The sequence below is a fragment of the Neofelis nebulosa genome, chromosome 6, assembly GCF_028018385.1.
Source record: "Neofelis nebulosa isolate mNeoNeb1 chromosome 6, mNeoNeb1.pri, whole genome shotgun sequence".
NCBI lineage: Eukaryota > Metazoa > Chordata > Mammalia > Carnivora > Felidae > Neofelis > Neofelis nebulosa.
This window is the reverse complement of record NC_080787.1, coordinates 83,995,558-84,013,734: the sequence shown is the minus strand read 5'-3', so window position 1 is coordinate 84,013,734 and position 18,177 is coordinate 83,995,558. Positions and strand designations below refer to the sequence as shown.

General features: G+C 38.9%; 1 protein-coding gene across 1 annotated transcript in view; it reads left to right on the top strand.

Moving 5' to 3' along the window:
• MDN1 (midasin AAA ATPase 1) overlaps positions 1-18,177 on the top strand; it is a 175,456-nt gene that overhangs the window by 63,856 nt on the left and 93,423 nt on the right. The window contains exons 23-33 of the mRNA XM_058734705.1: positions 2,285-2,436; positions 2,951-3,129; positions 3,732-3,940; positions 4,106-4,252; positions 5,473-5,614; positions 6,978-7,112; positions 7,194-7,332; positions 8,161-8,299; positions 8,563-8,693; positions 10,672-10,816; positions 13,082-13,211. Coding sequence (XP_058590688.1) covers positions 2,285-2,436; positions 2,951-3,129; positions 3,732-3,940; positions 4,106-4,252; positions 5,473-5,614; positions 6,978-7,112; positions 7,194-7,332; positions 8,161-8,299; positions 8,563-8,693; positions 10,672-10,816; positions 13,082-13,211 — 1,648 coding nt within the window. The remainder of the gene's footprint in view (positions 1-2,284; positions 2,437-2,950; positions 3,130-3,731; positions 3,941-4,105; positions 4,253-5,472; positions 5,615-6,977; positions 7,113-7,193; positions 7,333-8,160; positions 8,300-8,562; positions 8,694-10,671; positions 10,817-13,081; positions 13,212-18,177) is intronic.

The window sequence follows — 18,177 nt, the reverse complement described above, 5'->3', positions numbered from 1 at the left end:
GGTTAAGTGCCCAGCTGTTGATATCAGCTCAGGTTGTGATCTGAGTCATGAGATTGAGCCCCGCATAGAGCACCACACTGAGCATGGAGCCTGCTTAGGGTTCTTTCTCTGTCCTCTATCTGCCCCTCCCCCACTTATTCTTTCTTTCTCTGTTTCAAAATAAATAAATGAAATTTAAAAAAAAATTAAAAAGGACCATCTCATAAGACTGTTCTGTAGCTTCTTTTCTTAGCCTAACTGTATACTGGATATAGTTTTGTTTCTGTACCCGAGATCACCGTGACATGGTTTCTAAAGGTTACATAGTATTTTGTTGCTTGTACCATAATTTGTGTACACACTTCACATCTGATTGATGGTTGGGCGCTCCCCCCCCCATTAAACACAGTAACTGGGTTGCCTGTGTCACTCAGTTGGTTGAGTGCCCAACTCTTGATTTCGGCTCAGGTTATGATCTCAGGGTCATGGGATCGAGCCCTGTGCTGAGCATGGAGCCTGTTTGGGTTTCTCCCTCCCCCAACTCCTCCCTTTCACTAGCCCCTCCCCCATTTGTGCACATTCTCTCTCTCATGTTCTCTCTAAAATAAAAAATTTCTAAATTAAAATGCAACTATTTCAGTTTGACAAAGGAAATTATAGGATAACATAGGACTGAAAGATGCAGAGTAAGTTTACCAAATAAATGCTTTTTTATGTTGATTCATTCCTTTGTAGGAAGAAAGAGCCTTAGGGACTTAGGACTACTTTAGATTCAATATATTTTCTTCTTTAAAAATTATACAAATGGGGCGCCTGCATGGCTCAGTTAAGCATCCAACTCTTGATTGCGGCTCAGGTCATGATCTCATGGTTTGGTTCATGAGATCAAGCCCCATGTTGGGGCTTGGAAGTTTTCTTTTCTCTCTCTTTGTCTCTTCCCCCATTCACATGCACATACATTCTTTTTTTTTTTTTTTTTTTACTTTAACGTTTATTTATTTTTGAGACAGAGACAGAGCATGAACGGGGGAGAGTCAGAGAGAGGGAGACACAGAATCCGAAACAGGCTCCAGGCTCTGAGCTGTCAGCACAGAGCGCGATGCGGGGCTTGAACTCACGGACCGGACCACGAGATCATGACCCGAGCTGAAGTCGGCTGCCCAACCAACTGAGCCAGCCAGGCGCCCCACATGCACATACATTCTGTCTCTCAACATAAATAAACTGTAAAAATTATACATGTAACACATGAATATTTACTTTTGGTAAAACATGAAAACATTGAAAAAAAGACTCAAGCTTGCTTTGATTATTATCTCAGTGCCATTTTTTTTGTGTGTGTTCCTCATGGTTACACGTGATTGGAGGCTTAAATATTCTTTTTCCCCACTGCTCCTGAGCTCAGTAGGGGAGCCCTTAAAAGCATTAACTGCAATGGTGCTTCAAGTTAGGGAACTAAATGTTTGAGGAGAGCACTTCTTTGTAGTTATAGATCTCACCATTTTTGATCTATGAAAATGAGAGTTTTGTAGAAATCAACTTCATTTATTCAAAATATTATGCTGTCATCCACGATATTATTCTTTTTTTTTCAAATTTTTTTAAATATTTTTTATTTATTTTTTGAGACAGAGAGAGACAGAGCATGAGCAGGGGAGGGGCAGAGAGAGAGGGAGACAGAATCCAAAGCAGGCTCCAGGCTCTGAGCTATCAGCACAGAGCCCGATACGGGGCTTGAACCCATGGACCGTGAGATCATGACCTGAGCTGAAGTCGGACGCTTAATTGACTGAGCCACCCAGGTGCCCCCACAATATTATTCTGAATAGATTAATTTCTCTAGATGGTGGCTTTTATTATTTGTTTGTTTGTTTAATGTCTTCCAGGAAGTCCAGGATGTAATAATGCAAAGGCCAATTCAATGTTGGTCCTGTTTTTAGGAACATGGTTTACATGAAGTACATGTTTTTGATCAAAGTACTTCATCAGAGTGGGAAATTTAATAGGTGAAAGAAAAGAACTGAATCATAAATTATTTGAGAACTTACTTGATTCAGTTTCTTCCCCATACACACCTATCACCCACCTGGATTTTAACACGAGTATGTGTCACGTGTCATTGTTTTGATCTCATTCCTCAGAGTAATTTATTTTCACATTTCACCTATGGCTTTAATGCTGAAAGCATTCAGAACAGGGCAGCATTCTTGGTGATAATTTCTTTTCCTACCTTACACTCCTTTCTGAAAGAAAGCCATAGTTGTCATTGGACTATGGGGTTATTTCTCTAACTTGCGTGTTTCAGCCTATTCCAGAACCAAAAGGAGGTCGTCTTATCCAAGTCGAAGGATACTGGATTTCGGTGGGAGACAGGGAACCTACAATAGATGAGACCTACATTCTTACGTCTTCTGTTAAGCTAAACCTGAGAGACATAGTCCGAGTGGTTTCTGCAGGGTATGTGGACCTTTTCTCTTGCTGCTCTGAAGCTTTACCAGAATGGGTGTTAATGACATTCTAGTCTTACTTCCATAATTTTCCAAGTGCTGTATTTGTTGTTCGCTGGCTATGTGTCGCTTTTCTCCTGGCACAAAGCATTGTTCTAGTTATACCTTTGGTGGGAGCAACACCCACCAATTATTTTGGCCATCTTTAAAGTTACTTTCCAGTATTGGGCTGATGAATACTTGTCTCCCATTATTTAAGTGAGTAACAGCTAGTCCCATTTACTGTTTCTCATAAGTACTGCAAGAAAGGTTGAGATTGTTTTCCTCTGTATTTTTTAAGGAACGATTTTTATATAGAAATTTCTCAGAACTTAAGAAACATTCCATTAGTGATGCATAGGTATATAAACATATTCTTTTATGCTGATAAATTCTGTATTCTTTTTTAAAACTACTTGAATTAATTCTGGTTTCTTTCTTTTTTTTTTTTTTCTTAAATTGGTTTATTGTTTCATGTTTTGAAGAACCTATCCAGTGTTGATTCAGGGAGAGACATCAGTTGGTAAAACAAGCCTGATCCGGTGGCTGGCAGCAGCTACTGGTAACCATTGTGTGCGTATTAACAATCACGAACACACAGATATTCAGGAGTATATTGGTTGTTACACATCTGACTCTTCAGGGAAGCTTGTGTTTAAAGAAGGTAGGATTATTATTTCATTCCATGTGTGTGGATATTCATTCTTTGAAACCCATTTCCCCAGGTAATCTTTATCCTTTCCAATTGAGGTACATGACCTTTGCCATAACAGCTGGTTTTTCTTTTTTTCTGATTTCCCTGGTTAAAGAATGATGGTGAGGGGTCCAGCTTCCTTTGAGCCCCACTGATCTCATCAGTTGTACACAGGACTACTGCCAAGTTTTGTAGAGTGCAGTTGAACTGCTACTTCATTTCCTAGAGACTCAGAAGAACGGGGTGAATGTTGAACAGAGGGGAAGCTGAGAATAGATATGGGAATGTGGTAATTTAAATGAAATTGGACTGCGGGGGGGGGGTGGAATAAGTTGAAAATGTGATATGTGTCAGCCTTAGCTCCCCTTCTGTGTGAAATAAAAAGGATTACTTTGATTAAAAATTGTGCTTCCTTGATAACTCAGTGTCACAAGTTATCTTGAGGCGTGACTAACTGTAGGGAGTAATTTGTTTTGAAATTTAATGTTCTAGTATTGGTTGATTTGTATATAACATTTTTTTTAAAACCTTAGACTAACTTATGTACTAATTCTCAGTGTTTGTTTTTTAAGGTATTCTTATTGATGCTATGAGAAAGGGCTATTGGATTATTTTAGATGAATTAAATTTGGCCCCTACCGATGTGTTAGAGGCACTGAACAGATTACTGGATGATAACCGTGAATTGCTCATCACAGAAACACAAGAAGTTGTTAAAGCTCACCCTGGGTTCATGCTTTTTGCTACCCAAAATCCCCCAGGACTTTATGGAGGCAGAAAGGTATGTAGCATTTGCCTTTTACTCCATTTGTTACCCCATTGAGTAGTAAATCTTCCTTGATAAGACTGAAATTTTTTTTTTGCTTCTTTTGAAGGGTTTTTCTTTTTCTGGTGAATAGCAGAGCCTCTGTTTTGGAAACTGTTTTTTTTCTGATGTGTTTCCTAGGTGCTTTCTAGAGCCTTCAGGAATCGGTTTGTGGAGCTGCATTTTGATGAACTGCCTAGCTCTGAGCTGGAGACAATCTTGCATAAGCGCTGTAGTTTGCCACCCTCCTATTGTAGCAAGTTGGTTAAAGTCATGCTGGACCTTCAGGTATTTCACTATCACTTAGTTTCAAATGGAATGTATTGATTATATTTGATGATCAAAATTTAAAATTTGATAGCCTTCTCCCGTCTGTTAATTTTTTTTTTTCTCACAGTACAGATAGTATCTTTAAAATGTGTTCTGTTAATATCCAGTTTTGGGGGGCACCTGGGTGGCTCGGTCGGTTAAACGTCCGACTTCGGCTCAGGTCATGATCTCACGGTCCGTGAGTTCGAGCCCCGCGTCGGGCTCTGTGCTGACAGCTCAGAGCCTGGAGCCTGTTTCATATTTTGTGTCTCCCTCTCTCTCTGCCCCTCCCTGTTCATGCTCTGTCTCTCTCAGTCTCAAAAATAAATAAATGTTAAAAAAAATTTTTTTTTTTTTTAAATATCCACTTTTTGGTTTTATCAACGAATAATTTAATATCGTGTTAAAAATTTTCTCATAATTGTATGTGATAACAGTTCCCTACTTGTTGATAATGTTGGAACATTTTGTTTAGGTTGGGTTTTGGCATTGACAAACTATAGTTTTTATTTTTTAAATGGAGCTAGTCCTTGAATGGATGTAACTAAACATACCTTTTTCATGTCTCGGCCTTGTCAACTATGCAAAGCTACACTTTTTGTTTTTTGTATCCCATTTTAAGGTGTTAGAAGTGTTATCAGAATTAATACACATTTACCTTCTAGAAAGCTAATGATAATTAGCAGTTATACTCCTCTATGTTCCCAAATTATGGGAATAATGTTTGCCACCATTTGTATTCATAACTTTTTCTGTATGATATAGGAGATGGAATTCCTTTTTTTTTTTTTTTTTGGTGTTGTGATTTGAAATTCCATTGTTAATATTCTTATGTATGAGTTTGAATATTTATCTTCAAAGGATTACTTTCCATTTACTTTAAAAAAAATTTCTTTTAATGTTTGTTTTTGAGAGAGAGACACAGTATGAGCAGGGGAAAGGCAGAGAGAGAGAGGGAGACACAGAATCTGAAGCAGGCTCCAGGCTCTGAGCTGTCAGCACAGAGCCCGACGTGGGGCTCAAACCCACAAGACATGAGATCATGACCTGAGCCGAAGTTGGATGCTTAACCGACTGAGCCACCCAGCCGCGCTGGGATGAACCATTTTCATGGGAGCTTATGTTTGCTAAAAAATTTTATATAGGTTGTACAGTGTGCTTGCCATCACCCTTTTTCATTTGTTTTGATATTGTAATAGTCCTATCGCAGAAGTTCTTCAGTGTTTGCTGGAAAACAGGGCTTCATCACCCTTCGTGATCTGTTTCGATGGGCTGAAAGATACAGATTGGCTGAACAGACTGAGAAAGAGTATGACTGGCTACAGCATTTAGCCAATGATGGTATGTTTTCAATCAGATGTTCTCAAACCGTTTAGTTATGTTAGATATTTAACTTTCTTATTAAAATAAGTTTTTCCCAAATTGTGATCTATAGACATATTTTACTAGGTATTCCAGATTTAGTCTTTCTCCCTCAAGTGCAAAGTGCTTTTGAAAATGGTTCTTTTCTGTAGGCATCTGTGTTAATATGTTTGGATTTTTACAGTTTTCTCTTTGGTTTAGGTGCCTCCATGTAGGAGTCAGATAGGGGCACAGTGCCCATAAGACTTTAGGCAAATGGCTGGTGGTGTCTCTGTTGACCATTTATCTGCAACTCGGTAACCATGGATAGTGGTGCTTCTGTCTTATACAGAAAGCTGACAGGTTTGGTCAGGTAATATCAGAGTTTTGAGAGAAAGCAGTTATGTCATGAGACTCCTGATTGGTCATTTTGGTTTAATCCATGGGGAGAATTTATATGTTTCTCTATATCCTAGGAAAGAAAGCATTTCAGGATCTTCTGATTTGAAAGGTACTAATGAGTCATTAATAGAATCCTTAATAAGGAGAGTACAACTAACCCTTGAGAGTTTTTTTTTTTTCTTGTAAAGAGTAGATAGATGGAGGAACACATTTTTTAGAAAACTTTAAAGGGAAAACTTTTTAGTCAAGGTATAGCGTACAGTAAAATGAATGCAGTGCTCTATTTTTTCATGTACAAGGAAGATATATTTTTTTTACATATGTATGTGTCCACGTGAATCATCATCTAGACCAAGGTTTAGAATATTTTTCAGTGCCTCAAAAGATTCCTTCATGGCTCTTGCCAGTCTTAACCTCCCTTGGAGGTAACCACTGCTTTGACATCTATCACCACTGCTTTGATTTTGCCTGTGCTTGAGCTTCAACTAGTGTCATGCAGTATGTACTCCTTAGGCTTGGCTTTTCACTCAGTCTAATATGAGGTTCAGTCACGCTGCTCTGTGTATCAGGACTTCATTTTTTTTTCTTATTATTGTAACCCGTTGTACAGAGATACCGTAATATATTTATTCATTCTCTTGTTGATGGACGTTTGGGTTATTTCCCCTTTTTAGCTGTTATGAATTAAACTGCCCTGAACTTTCCTCTATATATCTTTTGGTGCACACATGTTTATTTGTGTTTGGGTCTACCTGGAAGTCCTGTTGCTGGGACACAAGGCATCCAAATTTGGTTATTTGCAGTACGTTTTCCCAATTGTCCAGAATAGTTCTTTAGATACCCTCTCCACCTGCAAGCTTATAAGAGTTCCTGTTGTTCTGTAATCTGAACATCCCTTGGTATTATAACTTGGCACTTGATGACTTCTTTCTTTGTTTCTTTGTTTCTTTCTTTTTTTTAGGTTTTATGCTGCTCGCAGGCCGAGTCAGGAAGCAGGAGGAAATTGATGTGATTCAAGAAGTTATTGAAAAACATTTCAAGAAAAAATTGTGTCCTCAATCCCTTTTCTCCAAAGAAAATGTCTTAAAATTACTGAGTGAGTAGGTCAAAATATCCAGAGAAAATGAATTGAGTTGTACTCTTACTAGAAGCTAAATATTTATTCTGCCTTTTATAGGTAAATTGTCCACTCGGGTATCCATGTTGGAATCTGAGTTCAGCCACATTGTGTGGACTGAGGGCATGCGGAGACTGGCGATGCTGGTAGGAAGGGCGCTGGAATTTGGTGAACCAGTGCTACTGGTTGGGGACACTGGGTAAGTTCCTCTGCTTCTGTGACTGTAACTCATTATGATGGATCAGTTCAGTTCCATGGGAGTACTTGAGTTATCTCTGAAGGGTTATCAGGAATACAATCTTTGTTTTTTCTTTTCCTTTTCTCCCTTCCTCTTTTTTTTTTTTTTTTTTTTTTAATTTATTTTTGGGACAGAGAGAGACAGAGCATGAACGGGGGAGGGTCAAAGAGAGAGGGAGACACAGAATCGGAAACAGGCTCCAGGCTCCGAGCCATCAGCCCAGAGCCTGACGCGGGGCCCGAACTCACGGACCGCGAGATCGTGACCTGGCTGAAGTCGGAAGCTTAACCGACTGCGCCACCCAGGCGCCCCTCCCTTCCTCTTTTTTTTAAAGGGCACGTAAGAGGTCTATTGTTTACTTTTCCTTCAGACTTTTGTGATGGAAAAAAAGGTTTCTTGCATTATTATCATTAGAGCATTTTTTTTTCTTTGTAATTCTTCTGAATCGTGACATTCATTCTATAGACATATACAGAACAGCAGATGAGATACTATCACTTGAAAGTCTGTAAGGATTGGATTTCTCTCCCATCCATTGGTTGTTGTTATTAGAAGTAGGAAAGAATGAAATTCATGCAGTATTTGCTTTTCTAGATAAGGAACGTTGTAGGGTGTGGGTGTTTGGGGGAAGGGTACCCTTAGCCCAGGGTGCAGAGGTCCTGGGTTGGCCTGCAGTGTCTGCTCTAGTGAGGCCCTCACCAGGGCTCCCCTCTTTTGCTCACTGGGGTGTTTGTGGGTGTGTGTTTGGAATTTATGGTCCTTACTAATCTGGTGTGTATTTCTTAACAGGTGTGGGAAAACTACTGTCTGTCAGATGTTTGCAGGCTTGGCAAATCAGAAACTATACTCTGTTAACTGCCACTTACACATGGAGACATCGGATTTCCTGGGAGGGCTGCGACCAGTGAGACAGAAGCCAAAGGACAAGGTTTGTCCAGTAATAAATGATGTGTTTATTCATTTGAAGAACTGCAGTTGGTTCTGTGCATGAATCAGCTGTGGAATTTGTTTATGGTGAGATTTTTGATTTGAGGTTTGATACGTATCTTTAGATTTTCACTTGTCTACAAGAGGCCTTCATGAGCATCCTGTTGTACAGGCTTTCTTCCTTATGTTTAGACCTTTAATTTCTGCAGAATCTTGTGGAGCCATCTGCTCTTTAATTTCACACCCCTCTTTTCCAAATTGTAGGAAGAAATTGATACATCAAGGCTTTTTGAGTGGCATGATGGTCCTCTAGTTCTGGCCATGAAGGAGGATGGCTTTTTTCTCTTGGATGAAATCTCACTGGCTGACGACTCTGTTCTGGAAAGACTCAATAGGTATATGTGTAAGAGATTTACCCTGTGCTTGATGTTTGTGATGGTCTGGTTATTTATTTATTTTTTTAAACTAATTTAAAGATTAAAAAATTCCCATCTAGTTAACACAGTGTTATATTAGTTTCAGGTAGGTGTATAATGTAGTGATTCAGTAATCTATATGTTACACAGTGCTCATCGTGATACGTATACTCTTAATCTCCTTCACCTATTTCACCCATCCCCCCAACTACCTCTCCTCTGGTAACCATCAGTTTTTTTCTGTATAGTTAAGAGTCTGTTTCTTGGTTTGTCTCTTTTTTTCTTTGTTTCTTTTCTTAAATTCTACTTAGGAGTGAAATCATTATATTTGTCTTTCTTTGACTTACTTAATTTAGCATTGTACCCTCTGGTTCTATCCATATTGTTGCAAATGGCAGGATTACATTCCTTTTTATGGCTGAATAATATTCCATTCTATATGTATATATACCATGTTTTCTCTAATCATTCATCTATCGGTGGACATTTGGACTGCTTGTCAATTTGGCTGTTGTAAATGATGCTAAAGTAAATATAGAGGTGCATATATCTTTTTGAATTAGTGTTTCCATTTTCTTTGGGTAAATATCCAGTAGTGGAATTACTAGATCATATGATACTTCTATTTTTAATTTTTTGAGGTACCTCCATACTGTTTTACTGGTCTGGTTTTTATAGATATTAATTCTTGTGCACAGTAATATTCTCCATAGGTGCATAGTAAATATTTAAAAATAATAATGAGTTACTGTTTTTGTGTTTTGTTTTGACTTTAGCACTCAGGGTCCTTTAAGGGGCCTAGTTTTTCTGTTTTGCTGTCAGTAATCAGAAAGATGGCACTGTGGTGTGTCGGGGCTAAAACAAATGAGCCCAAGTTACAACCTTTTTTTTTTTTTAATTTTTTTTTTTTTTTTTTTTTTTTTGTGTGTTTATTTTTCAGACAGAGAGACAGAGTACGAGCAGGGTAGGGGCAGAGAGAGAGAGGGAGACACAGAATCTGAAGTGGGCTCCAGGTTCCGAGCTGTCAGCACAGAGCCCAACATGGGGCTGGAGCTCATGAACCATGAGATCATGACCTGAGCTGAAGTCAGATGCTTGACCAACTGAGCCACCCAGGTGCCCCTACAACTTTTTTAAGGCAAATTTTATGTGACCATTATCTAAATTCTTTGAAAGAACTAGAATCAGAATTCTAAATGTTATGGCTGCAAGGCCTCAAAATCTCAGACCAGTATGAATTTTGATGTATATCTATTTTTCTTTTTTGAAGTTTAATTTGCACACCATAAAATGTATCCATGTTAAATGTATAATTCAATAGGTTAGTAAATTTACTGAGTTTTGAGACCACACAACCCAGTTTTATATTTCTGCCATCACAGAAGGATGCATCTATTTAGCCCCTTTACAGTATACTTCTGATGCCATCTCCTGCTCCAGGCAACTTTCTGCAAAATTTACTTTCTGCAAAAAAAGAGAAAAGATTTGTCTTTTCAGCACATTCATATAAATTGATTCTTCTCTCACTTTGCATCGTTTTGAGGTTCATCCATGTTGTAAGCTATGTTAGTAGTTTGTTCCTTTTTATTCCTAAGAGTATTCCAGTGTATAGTTATACCGTATTTTTATCTACTCAGCACTTGATGGTATTTGTGTTGTTTCTACTTTTATGAATAATGCCGCCATGAATATTTGCATGGAGTATTTTTTTAATGCATTTTTGTGCATTTTTAAAACAAATGGATAAAAGGAATTTTTTTTTCTTTCGATCAGAAATATTGTTCCATTACACAGGAATTGGGATAATGAGTCATGTAAAAATTTGTGGTAGGAAATTATTAAAGTGAAAGCTCAGCAGAAGAGATAACTTTTTTCCTTTTTAAAAGAATGTTGAAGACCACAAAATAGAAGAGTACATGAGCCTTTTCTAATCTTAATTCTCCGATTTTTCTTTTAGTGTCCTTGAAGTGGAAAAGTCCTTGGTATTAGCTGAAAAAGGCAGTGTAGAAGACAAGGATAATGAGGTAGAGCTGTTGACTGCTGGGAAGAAATTCCGTATCTTAGCAACCATGAACCCTGGGGGTGACTTTGGAAAAAAAGAGGTAAAATTGTGTTCCTGAAGCATAATTTTTTTCCAGGTTTTGACCTCAGTTCACTGGTAGCTGTAAATATAATATGTAAAAATGCATTTGGAATTTTATATTGGGTAATAATTTAATGCCTAGAAAGATAGTTTAGAATTATTACAAAATTGAAGTCTGACAAAAACATTTCCTTATTTTTACATCTCATGGTGTGTGTGTGTCTGAAATTTCATTGTGTCAGTCGCTTTGCCCAACTCAACTCTTTACATGTCACCATAACAAATTCTCACAAGAACTTTGCATGAAAGTTATTTTCCTACTTTCATGGATGAGAAAAGATGAAACTGAAATTTAATCTATTTTTTTTAAAGTTTATTTTGAGAGAGAGAGCTCACACATGCACAAGAGAGGGCACCAGCAGGAGAGAGGCAGAGAGAGAGAATCCCAAGAAGGCTCCACTCAACACAGAGCCCAACACTGGGCTTAATCTCATGACAGTGAGATCTCGACTTAGCTGATATCTAGAGTCAGACGCTCAACTGACTGAGCTGCCCATTGCTCCGAAACTGAAATTTAATCTTTTTAATTTAGTCTTAAACTCTGCTTCTGGAGTCTCCTTTCTTAAACACGAGTGTGGCTTTGAGTGATTTTAGAGTGACAAAAATGTTGCAGCCAGGAACCTCTTCTGGTTTTGCAGGTGGAGCCTATCTGTTCTCTCCAAGGTTTTGTGGGTTATGCTTAGACTATTGGTAAAGAAAAGGGTGGAAAGCAGTTCCTTCTGTTCATGGGGGTAGTGTTAGGATTCAGCCAGGATCCCATACCCTGAACACCATAGCTTTCAGGTTCATGAAGCCTCTCAGTAGAGAAGTCTTCCTCTGTGTCGATCCTGGTCTGTTAGAGTTAGGAAAATGGTAATGTGGTGATAGGTCAGGGATGATGAGAACGGAGGTTGATTGTGAATGAAAGTAATTAAAAATCTTGGTAATTTGGTGGATACCCCTGAAATGTGAACATGATGTTTTGGGCTTGATTTTCCTCTGTAGTGTAACAAGAAAGATTATTGCTGTGCCTCTTGAAATGTTCTTAAGAGACGTAATAAAGTATATCACAGCTTCAAACATAATGTGAAAACTGGTTCCTGGGTTGGCTGGGTGGCTCAGTCGGCTAAGCGTCCGTCTTTGGCTCAGGTCATGATCTCACAGTTCGTGAGTTCGAGCTCTTTGTTGGGCTCTGTGCTGACAGCTCAGAGCCTGGAACCCGCTTTGGATTCTGTCTCCCTCCCCCTGCCAACTGCAGTCTGTCTCTTTCTCAAAATTAAATAAACATTAAAAAAACCAAAACAAAACGGTTCCTTGGCAAATGGAAATCCCGTAGAAAGATCTGATTTTGACATTGTGTGTGTTAGCTTAGGTTAAGATAGTTTAAGTTTTTCTTAGAAAAAGATTGCCAACTTTTACCTAAGGGAAAGCTCTTTTTTGTTTTTGCACACCTAGCAAGCAGAGTGAGGTAGAATGCTGAAGACCAGAAGCACTGCTTGTCTAGGATGGCAACAGGAAACACTCACACATTCACTGGGTCTTGGTTGAGCTGCTCCTGGGTATAAGCATTGCTCCTGGTCCTGTTGCAGTAGGCCAGATAGATGGATGGAGCTTATCAAGTTATAGGCAAGCAATGATAAACTAATAGTTATGTGCACATATGGCATTGTAAATGCTTATTAATAGGGGAAGGGTAAGAGGAATCCATTTTGAGAGCAAAGGCCATAAGACTGGAAGAACTAACAATTCTTTGTTATGCAAGAGGTAAAATATGTACCTCCCTACTAATTTGGCTGCTCCTCTTTGAGCCACTTAGAAGATGTTTTCTCTGACTTCAGACAGCTCTCCCCTTATCGCACAATAGCATTTATTTTCTCTAAAACACTGGTTTTGTAACTGAAGGTAAAGGAATGTCCTTTGCTTAGGGGAAAGTATTCAGGTTTGGGAATCACCCACTGGGGCTAGAATTCAACTTACACCATTTACTCTATAAAACCTTGAAGTTCTGTATGTCTATAAAGAAAGTGATGGGAATGTGGTGTTGGGGGGTGTGGTAGAGATTAATGAAATGACATATGGAAGGAGCCAGGACAAAGTAGACGTTTAATAAATTGTACCTTCTAGTAGAGATAATAAGAGGAACATTTGGTATTTGTTAGACTCACAGCTAACATTTCTTCAAAGGATTTGTTCTCTAACTTTCCTCATAAGTATCCATTCATATTGAAATTTTTGTTTCTTGTAGTTGTCTCCTGCCTTAAGAAACAGGTTTACAGAAATATGGTGCCCACAAAGCACAGGTCGTGAAGATTTAATTCAGATTATCAGCCATAACCTTCGTCCAGGATTGTCTCTGGGCAAAGTAGATCATAAAGGTGAGTTTTTTCAGTTGGTACAGGTTGTAATGGTGGTTATGAGGTGGAGGGGATTGTATGTTGGGAATGAGAGGTGTTGTATAGGACATTAGCAGTGTATATATGTTGGCATGTTAAAAGGAGAAGAGTAGATAGAGAAATGGGAACAAATAGATGTAAGAAAATAGGCTATTTGGGGGCGCCTGGATGGGCTCGGTTGGGTGAGCAACTTCGGCTCGGGTCATGATCTTGCAGTTTGTGAGTTCAAGCCCCGTGTTGGGCTGTGTGCTGACAGCTCAGAGCCTGGAGCCTGCTTCGGCTTCTGTGTCTCCCTCTCTCTCTGCCTCTCCCCTGCTCACACTCTGTGTCTCTCTGTCTCTCAATAATAAATAAACGTTAAAAAAAAATTAAAAAAAAAACAGGATATTTGTTATCTTCCACTTAAGTGTCCCTTCTTCATATTGCCTCCTTTACCAAGGTTTTTAAATTCTAGCTTTTTTGTTTTACCTATTGGCTCTCTTTATTTAAAGTATATTTGTTCTCCAGAGATGAGGAAGATTTGGTTTAAATTTTAGTCATTACCACCTTCAGAAAATGTTTATAGACTTTTTTTATGAAAAATTTTTTTTATGTTTATTTATTTTGAATGAGAGAGCACAAGTGGGAGAGGGGCAGAGAGAGAGGGAGAGAAAGAATCCTAAGCAGGCTCTGTGCTGTCAGCAAGGAGCCTGATGTGGGGCTCGATCCCATGAACTGTGAGATCATGACATGAGCTGAAATTAAGGGTCAGATGCTTAACCAACTGAGCCACCCAGATGCCCCCAAAATGCTTATATACTTTTAAACTGCATTTCTTTATCATCAACTAATTTATTATTAACTTTATTTAAAAATTTCATTATAAAAATTTTCAAACATAAGAAAATAAAAAAATAATATTCAAAAACTTCTGTATACCTAAAACCTAGATTTAGCAATTTTTAAGATATCTGGTAAGGGTCAAAACGTTTATTATAAAGTTCTTTAGCCTAAATTGCTTCGATGTATATATGCATATATTTTTTTAAATGCTTATTTATTTGTTTTGAGAGAGAGGGAGGGAGGGAGAGAGGATGCGTGTGCTGTGGGAGGGACAGAGAGGGAGAGAGAGAATTCCAAGCAGGTTCCTCAGTGTCATCATAGAGCCTGACCCAGGGCTCAAAGTCATGAACCATGAAATCATTACCTGAGCTGAAATCAAGAGTAGGGTGTTAAACCGATGGAGCCACCCAGGTGCCCCTACATGCATGTTTTTTTATTGAGGTATAATCAACATGTAACATCATATCAGTTTTAGGTATACCACATGATTTGATATTTGTACCTATTGTGAAACGATTATAATATGTCCACTTAACATTTATCATGAGATGTGTGTTTGTGTATTGAATGGCTAAATTTAGAATCCAGTTCTGGGGCGCCTGGGTGGCTCAGTTGGTTAAGTGTCAACTTTGGCTCAGGTCATGATCTCGCAGTTCATGAGTTCAAGCCCCGAATCGGGCTCTGTGCTGACAGGTTGGAGCCTGGAGCCTGCTTTGGATTCTGTGTCTCCCCCTCTCTCTGCCCCTCCCCCACTCACACTCTGTCTCTCTCTCTCAAGAAATAAACAAACATTAAAAAAAAAAAAAAAAGGAATCCAGTCTGATTTCAAGCCATAATACATAGTTTTTTGGATCTCGTCACTTCTATTCTCTTCTCTTTCTTCTCTTCCTTTTATCTCTTTCTGAAAGAATGTAAAAGGATATTTGCTTCTTTGAGTTCCAGACTCACCTGGAGGGCTTGTAGAAATAAAGCTTCCTGCGCCTCACACCTAGAGTGTCTGTTTCAGTTGGTCTGGGGTAGGACATGAGAATTTGCCTTTCTATAAGTTCTCAGTTGATGCTAATAATGTTTGTCCAAGGCCCACACTCAGAACTCCTGACTTACCTTGGTTGTGTGCTGTTTGCAATGGTGCATTTATTATGAGAATTTCGGTTAAAGAAGAAAACAAATTACTACACAAGCATGGTTTGTCTTTTGGCTCTGTGTTGGGGCTGGATCCCCCTAGGATGTAACCTCTTTATCTTCTGTGGGCTGCTTACTTTTATGAGTTATTTTGATTATGATAAGAATGGCAGAGAACGCACCTGCCATTACACTGCCATGTTTGCTCCATCACTAGTGGGCTTCACGCTTAACTGAGCGAACAGTTTCTCCACACGCCGTTTGGTACTGGGGTCTCTAGGACTTAACTCTGAACCTTGCTGCTTGATCTTAAGGTGCTTGTTTGCTATAAGCTCTGTAGGCTACAGGGCAGCAACTTTTTTGGGGAAGCATTAGGGTTCCTGAGAGAGCAAGGGAGAGTAAGGGAGAAGTGGCTTGATTTTTATCATCTGGAAATGAATCAGGTTGGCACAGTGTAAAAACATTCTTAAAAACTATGCAGGGGCACCTGGATGGCTTAGTCAGTTAAGTGTCTAATTCTTGGTTTCAATTCAGGTCATGATTTCACGGTTTGTGAGTTCCAGCCCCAAGTTGGGCTCTGTGCTGGTAGTGTGGAGCCTGCTTTGGATTCTCTCTCTGTCTCTTTCTGCCCCTCCCCTGCTCCTTCTCTCTCTCTCTCCCTCTCTCTCTCAAAATAAGTAAACTTTTAAAAAAGGTTTTAACAGGGACGCCTGGGTGGCTCAGTCAGTTAAGCGTCCGACTTCGGCTCAGGTCATGATGTCGCGGTCCGTGAGTTCGAGCCCCGTGTCGGGCTCTGTGCTGACAGCTCAGAGCCTGGAGCCTGTTTCAGATTCTGTGTTTCCCTCTCTCTCTGCCCCTCCCCTGTTCATGCTCTGTCTCTCTCTGTCTCAAAAATAAATAAACGTTAAAAATAAATAAATAAATAAATAAATAAATAAATAAATAAATAAATAAAGGATTTAGCAAACTGTGCAGTATAGAGGCGCCTGGGTGACTCAGTGATTAAGCATCCAACTCTTGATTGATTTTGCCTCAGGTCATGATCTCACTGTTTGTGAGGTCGAGCCCTGCATCAGGCTCCATGCTGACAGTGCAGAGCCTACTTGGGATTCTTTCTCTCTTTTTCTCTGCCCCTCCCCTTCTCCATGCGCTCTCTCATTCTCTCTCTCAAAAATAAATAAACTTTTTAAGAAAGGGCAAAAAACTGTGCAGGATAAAATGGGAAACTAGAGGGGTGCCTGGGTGGCTCAGTCTGTTAAGCGTTCACCTTCTGCTCAGGTCGTGATCTCATGGTTTGTGGGTTTGAGCCCTGCGTTGAGCTCTGCTGACAGCTCAGAGCCTGGAGCCTGTTTCAGATTCTCTGTCTCCCTGTCTCTCTGCTCCTCACTTGCTCATGCTCTGTCTTGTCTCTCAAAAATAATGTTAAAAAATTTATAAAATGGGAAACTAAGTAAAGATTTTATTTCCAGGTTTTTGTTTTTTTTTTCTTAAATGTTTATTTATTTTTGAGACAGAGACAGAGCATGAACAGGGGAGGGGCAGAGAGAGAGGGAGACACAGAATCTGAAACGGGCTCCAGGCTCTGAGCTGTCAGCACGGAGCCCGATGCGGGGCTCGAAATCTCGAACCGTGAGATCGTGACCTGAGCCGAAGTCGGATGCCCAACCGACTGAGCCACCCAGGCGCCCCTCCAGGTTTTCTTTATAAAGATACATAAGATTTAATGGATCTAATACTTCAACTAATTATGAATTCTGAATTGAATTCTGATCCTGCTGAGAATACTCAAGATATACTTACTGCATTATCTAAATAAAAATATAAATACCCCTGAGTTCTACTTACTTTCTGTAGGACTTTTGTTCACAAGTTATGGTAGTAATTTTATCTATACATCCACAGTATGAACTAAGCAGAAAAGATTCCATTAAGTCAGTGTTTTGTTTTGTTTTTTTAATGACCTCTGAAGGGCATGTGGGCTTTTCTCAGTCTCACACTCTTATGACAGTACATCTAAAGATACTGTGTTTTTGTTAAAATGACATTTTTTAGAATTATTTCCTTGAGTTGTATTTCTAAAAGTGGAAATAAGGAAATTCATAGTTCTCATTGGTTATGGCCAGGTTGCTCTCCAGAAGGATGGTCCCATTCATAATTCTACCAGCAGCTTAGTAAATGTGCATGCTTGGGATAGTTCAACATGGGATTTTCTTTTTTTTCTAAATATAATGAAATCCATTGTTTTATCCTTGTTACTTTAATGAGTAAGCTAAAATTTCATTTTCTTTATTAGTGATGAGCATTTTCTATGATACATTTTTTTTAAATGCCAATCATTTTATTTTTATTTTTATTTTATTTTAAAGTAATCTCTATGCCCAATGTGGGGCTCAAACTCATGACCCCGCATGAACATGCGAGATCAAAAGTCGCATGCTCACCTGAGCCAACCTAGTCATTTTACACATTAGCATTTATTATTACATATTTTTCGCGTGGGTTTCTATATTTGGTTACCTTTTAATATTTGTTATAAAAAATCCCTATATGAACCCATCTACCTTAGCTGATGAACTTCTGTTCAATAGTGATGGTTTAATTCCCCTCTAACAATGGATCAGATTGTCAATTACGTCTTGTAAACATTTGTGTTTTTTTTCTGTAGTTAGTTTTTTTCTAAGTAATTCGCAGTGTAGCCTTGAAGCCTATTGCTGAATGGTCTACTTTATATTATAGCAGTGCTGATTCCTCCTCATCATATTTTCTTTTTTTAAAATACATTTTTGGTATTCCTACTTATTAGATAGATAAATGTTTACTGTTGGCTTCAGAAGTTCCATAAAGTGCCTTACTAAATTTAATTGGCTTGGCTTTGCTCTGCCCTTTTTTCTTTTTTTCTTTTTTTTTTTTTTTTTTGGACAGAGCCCTCATGAGAGGGAGAGAGAGAATCTTAAGCAGGCTTCTTGCCTAGCGCAGAGCCTGACATGGGGCTTGAACTCAGGAA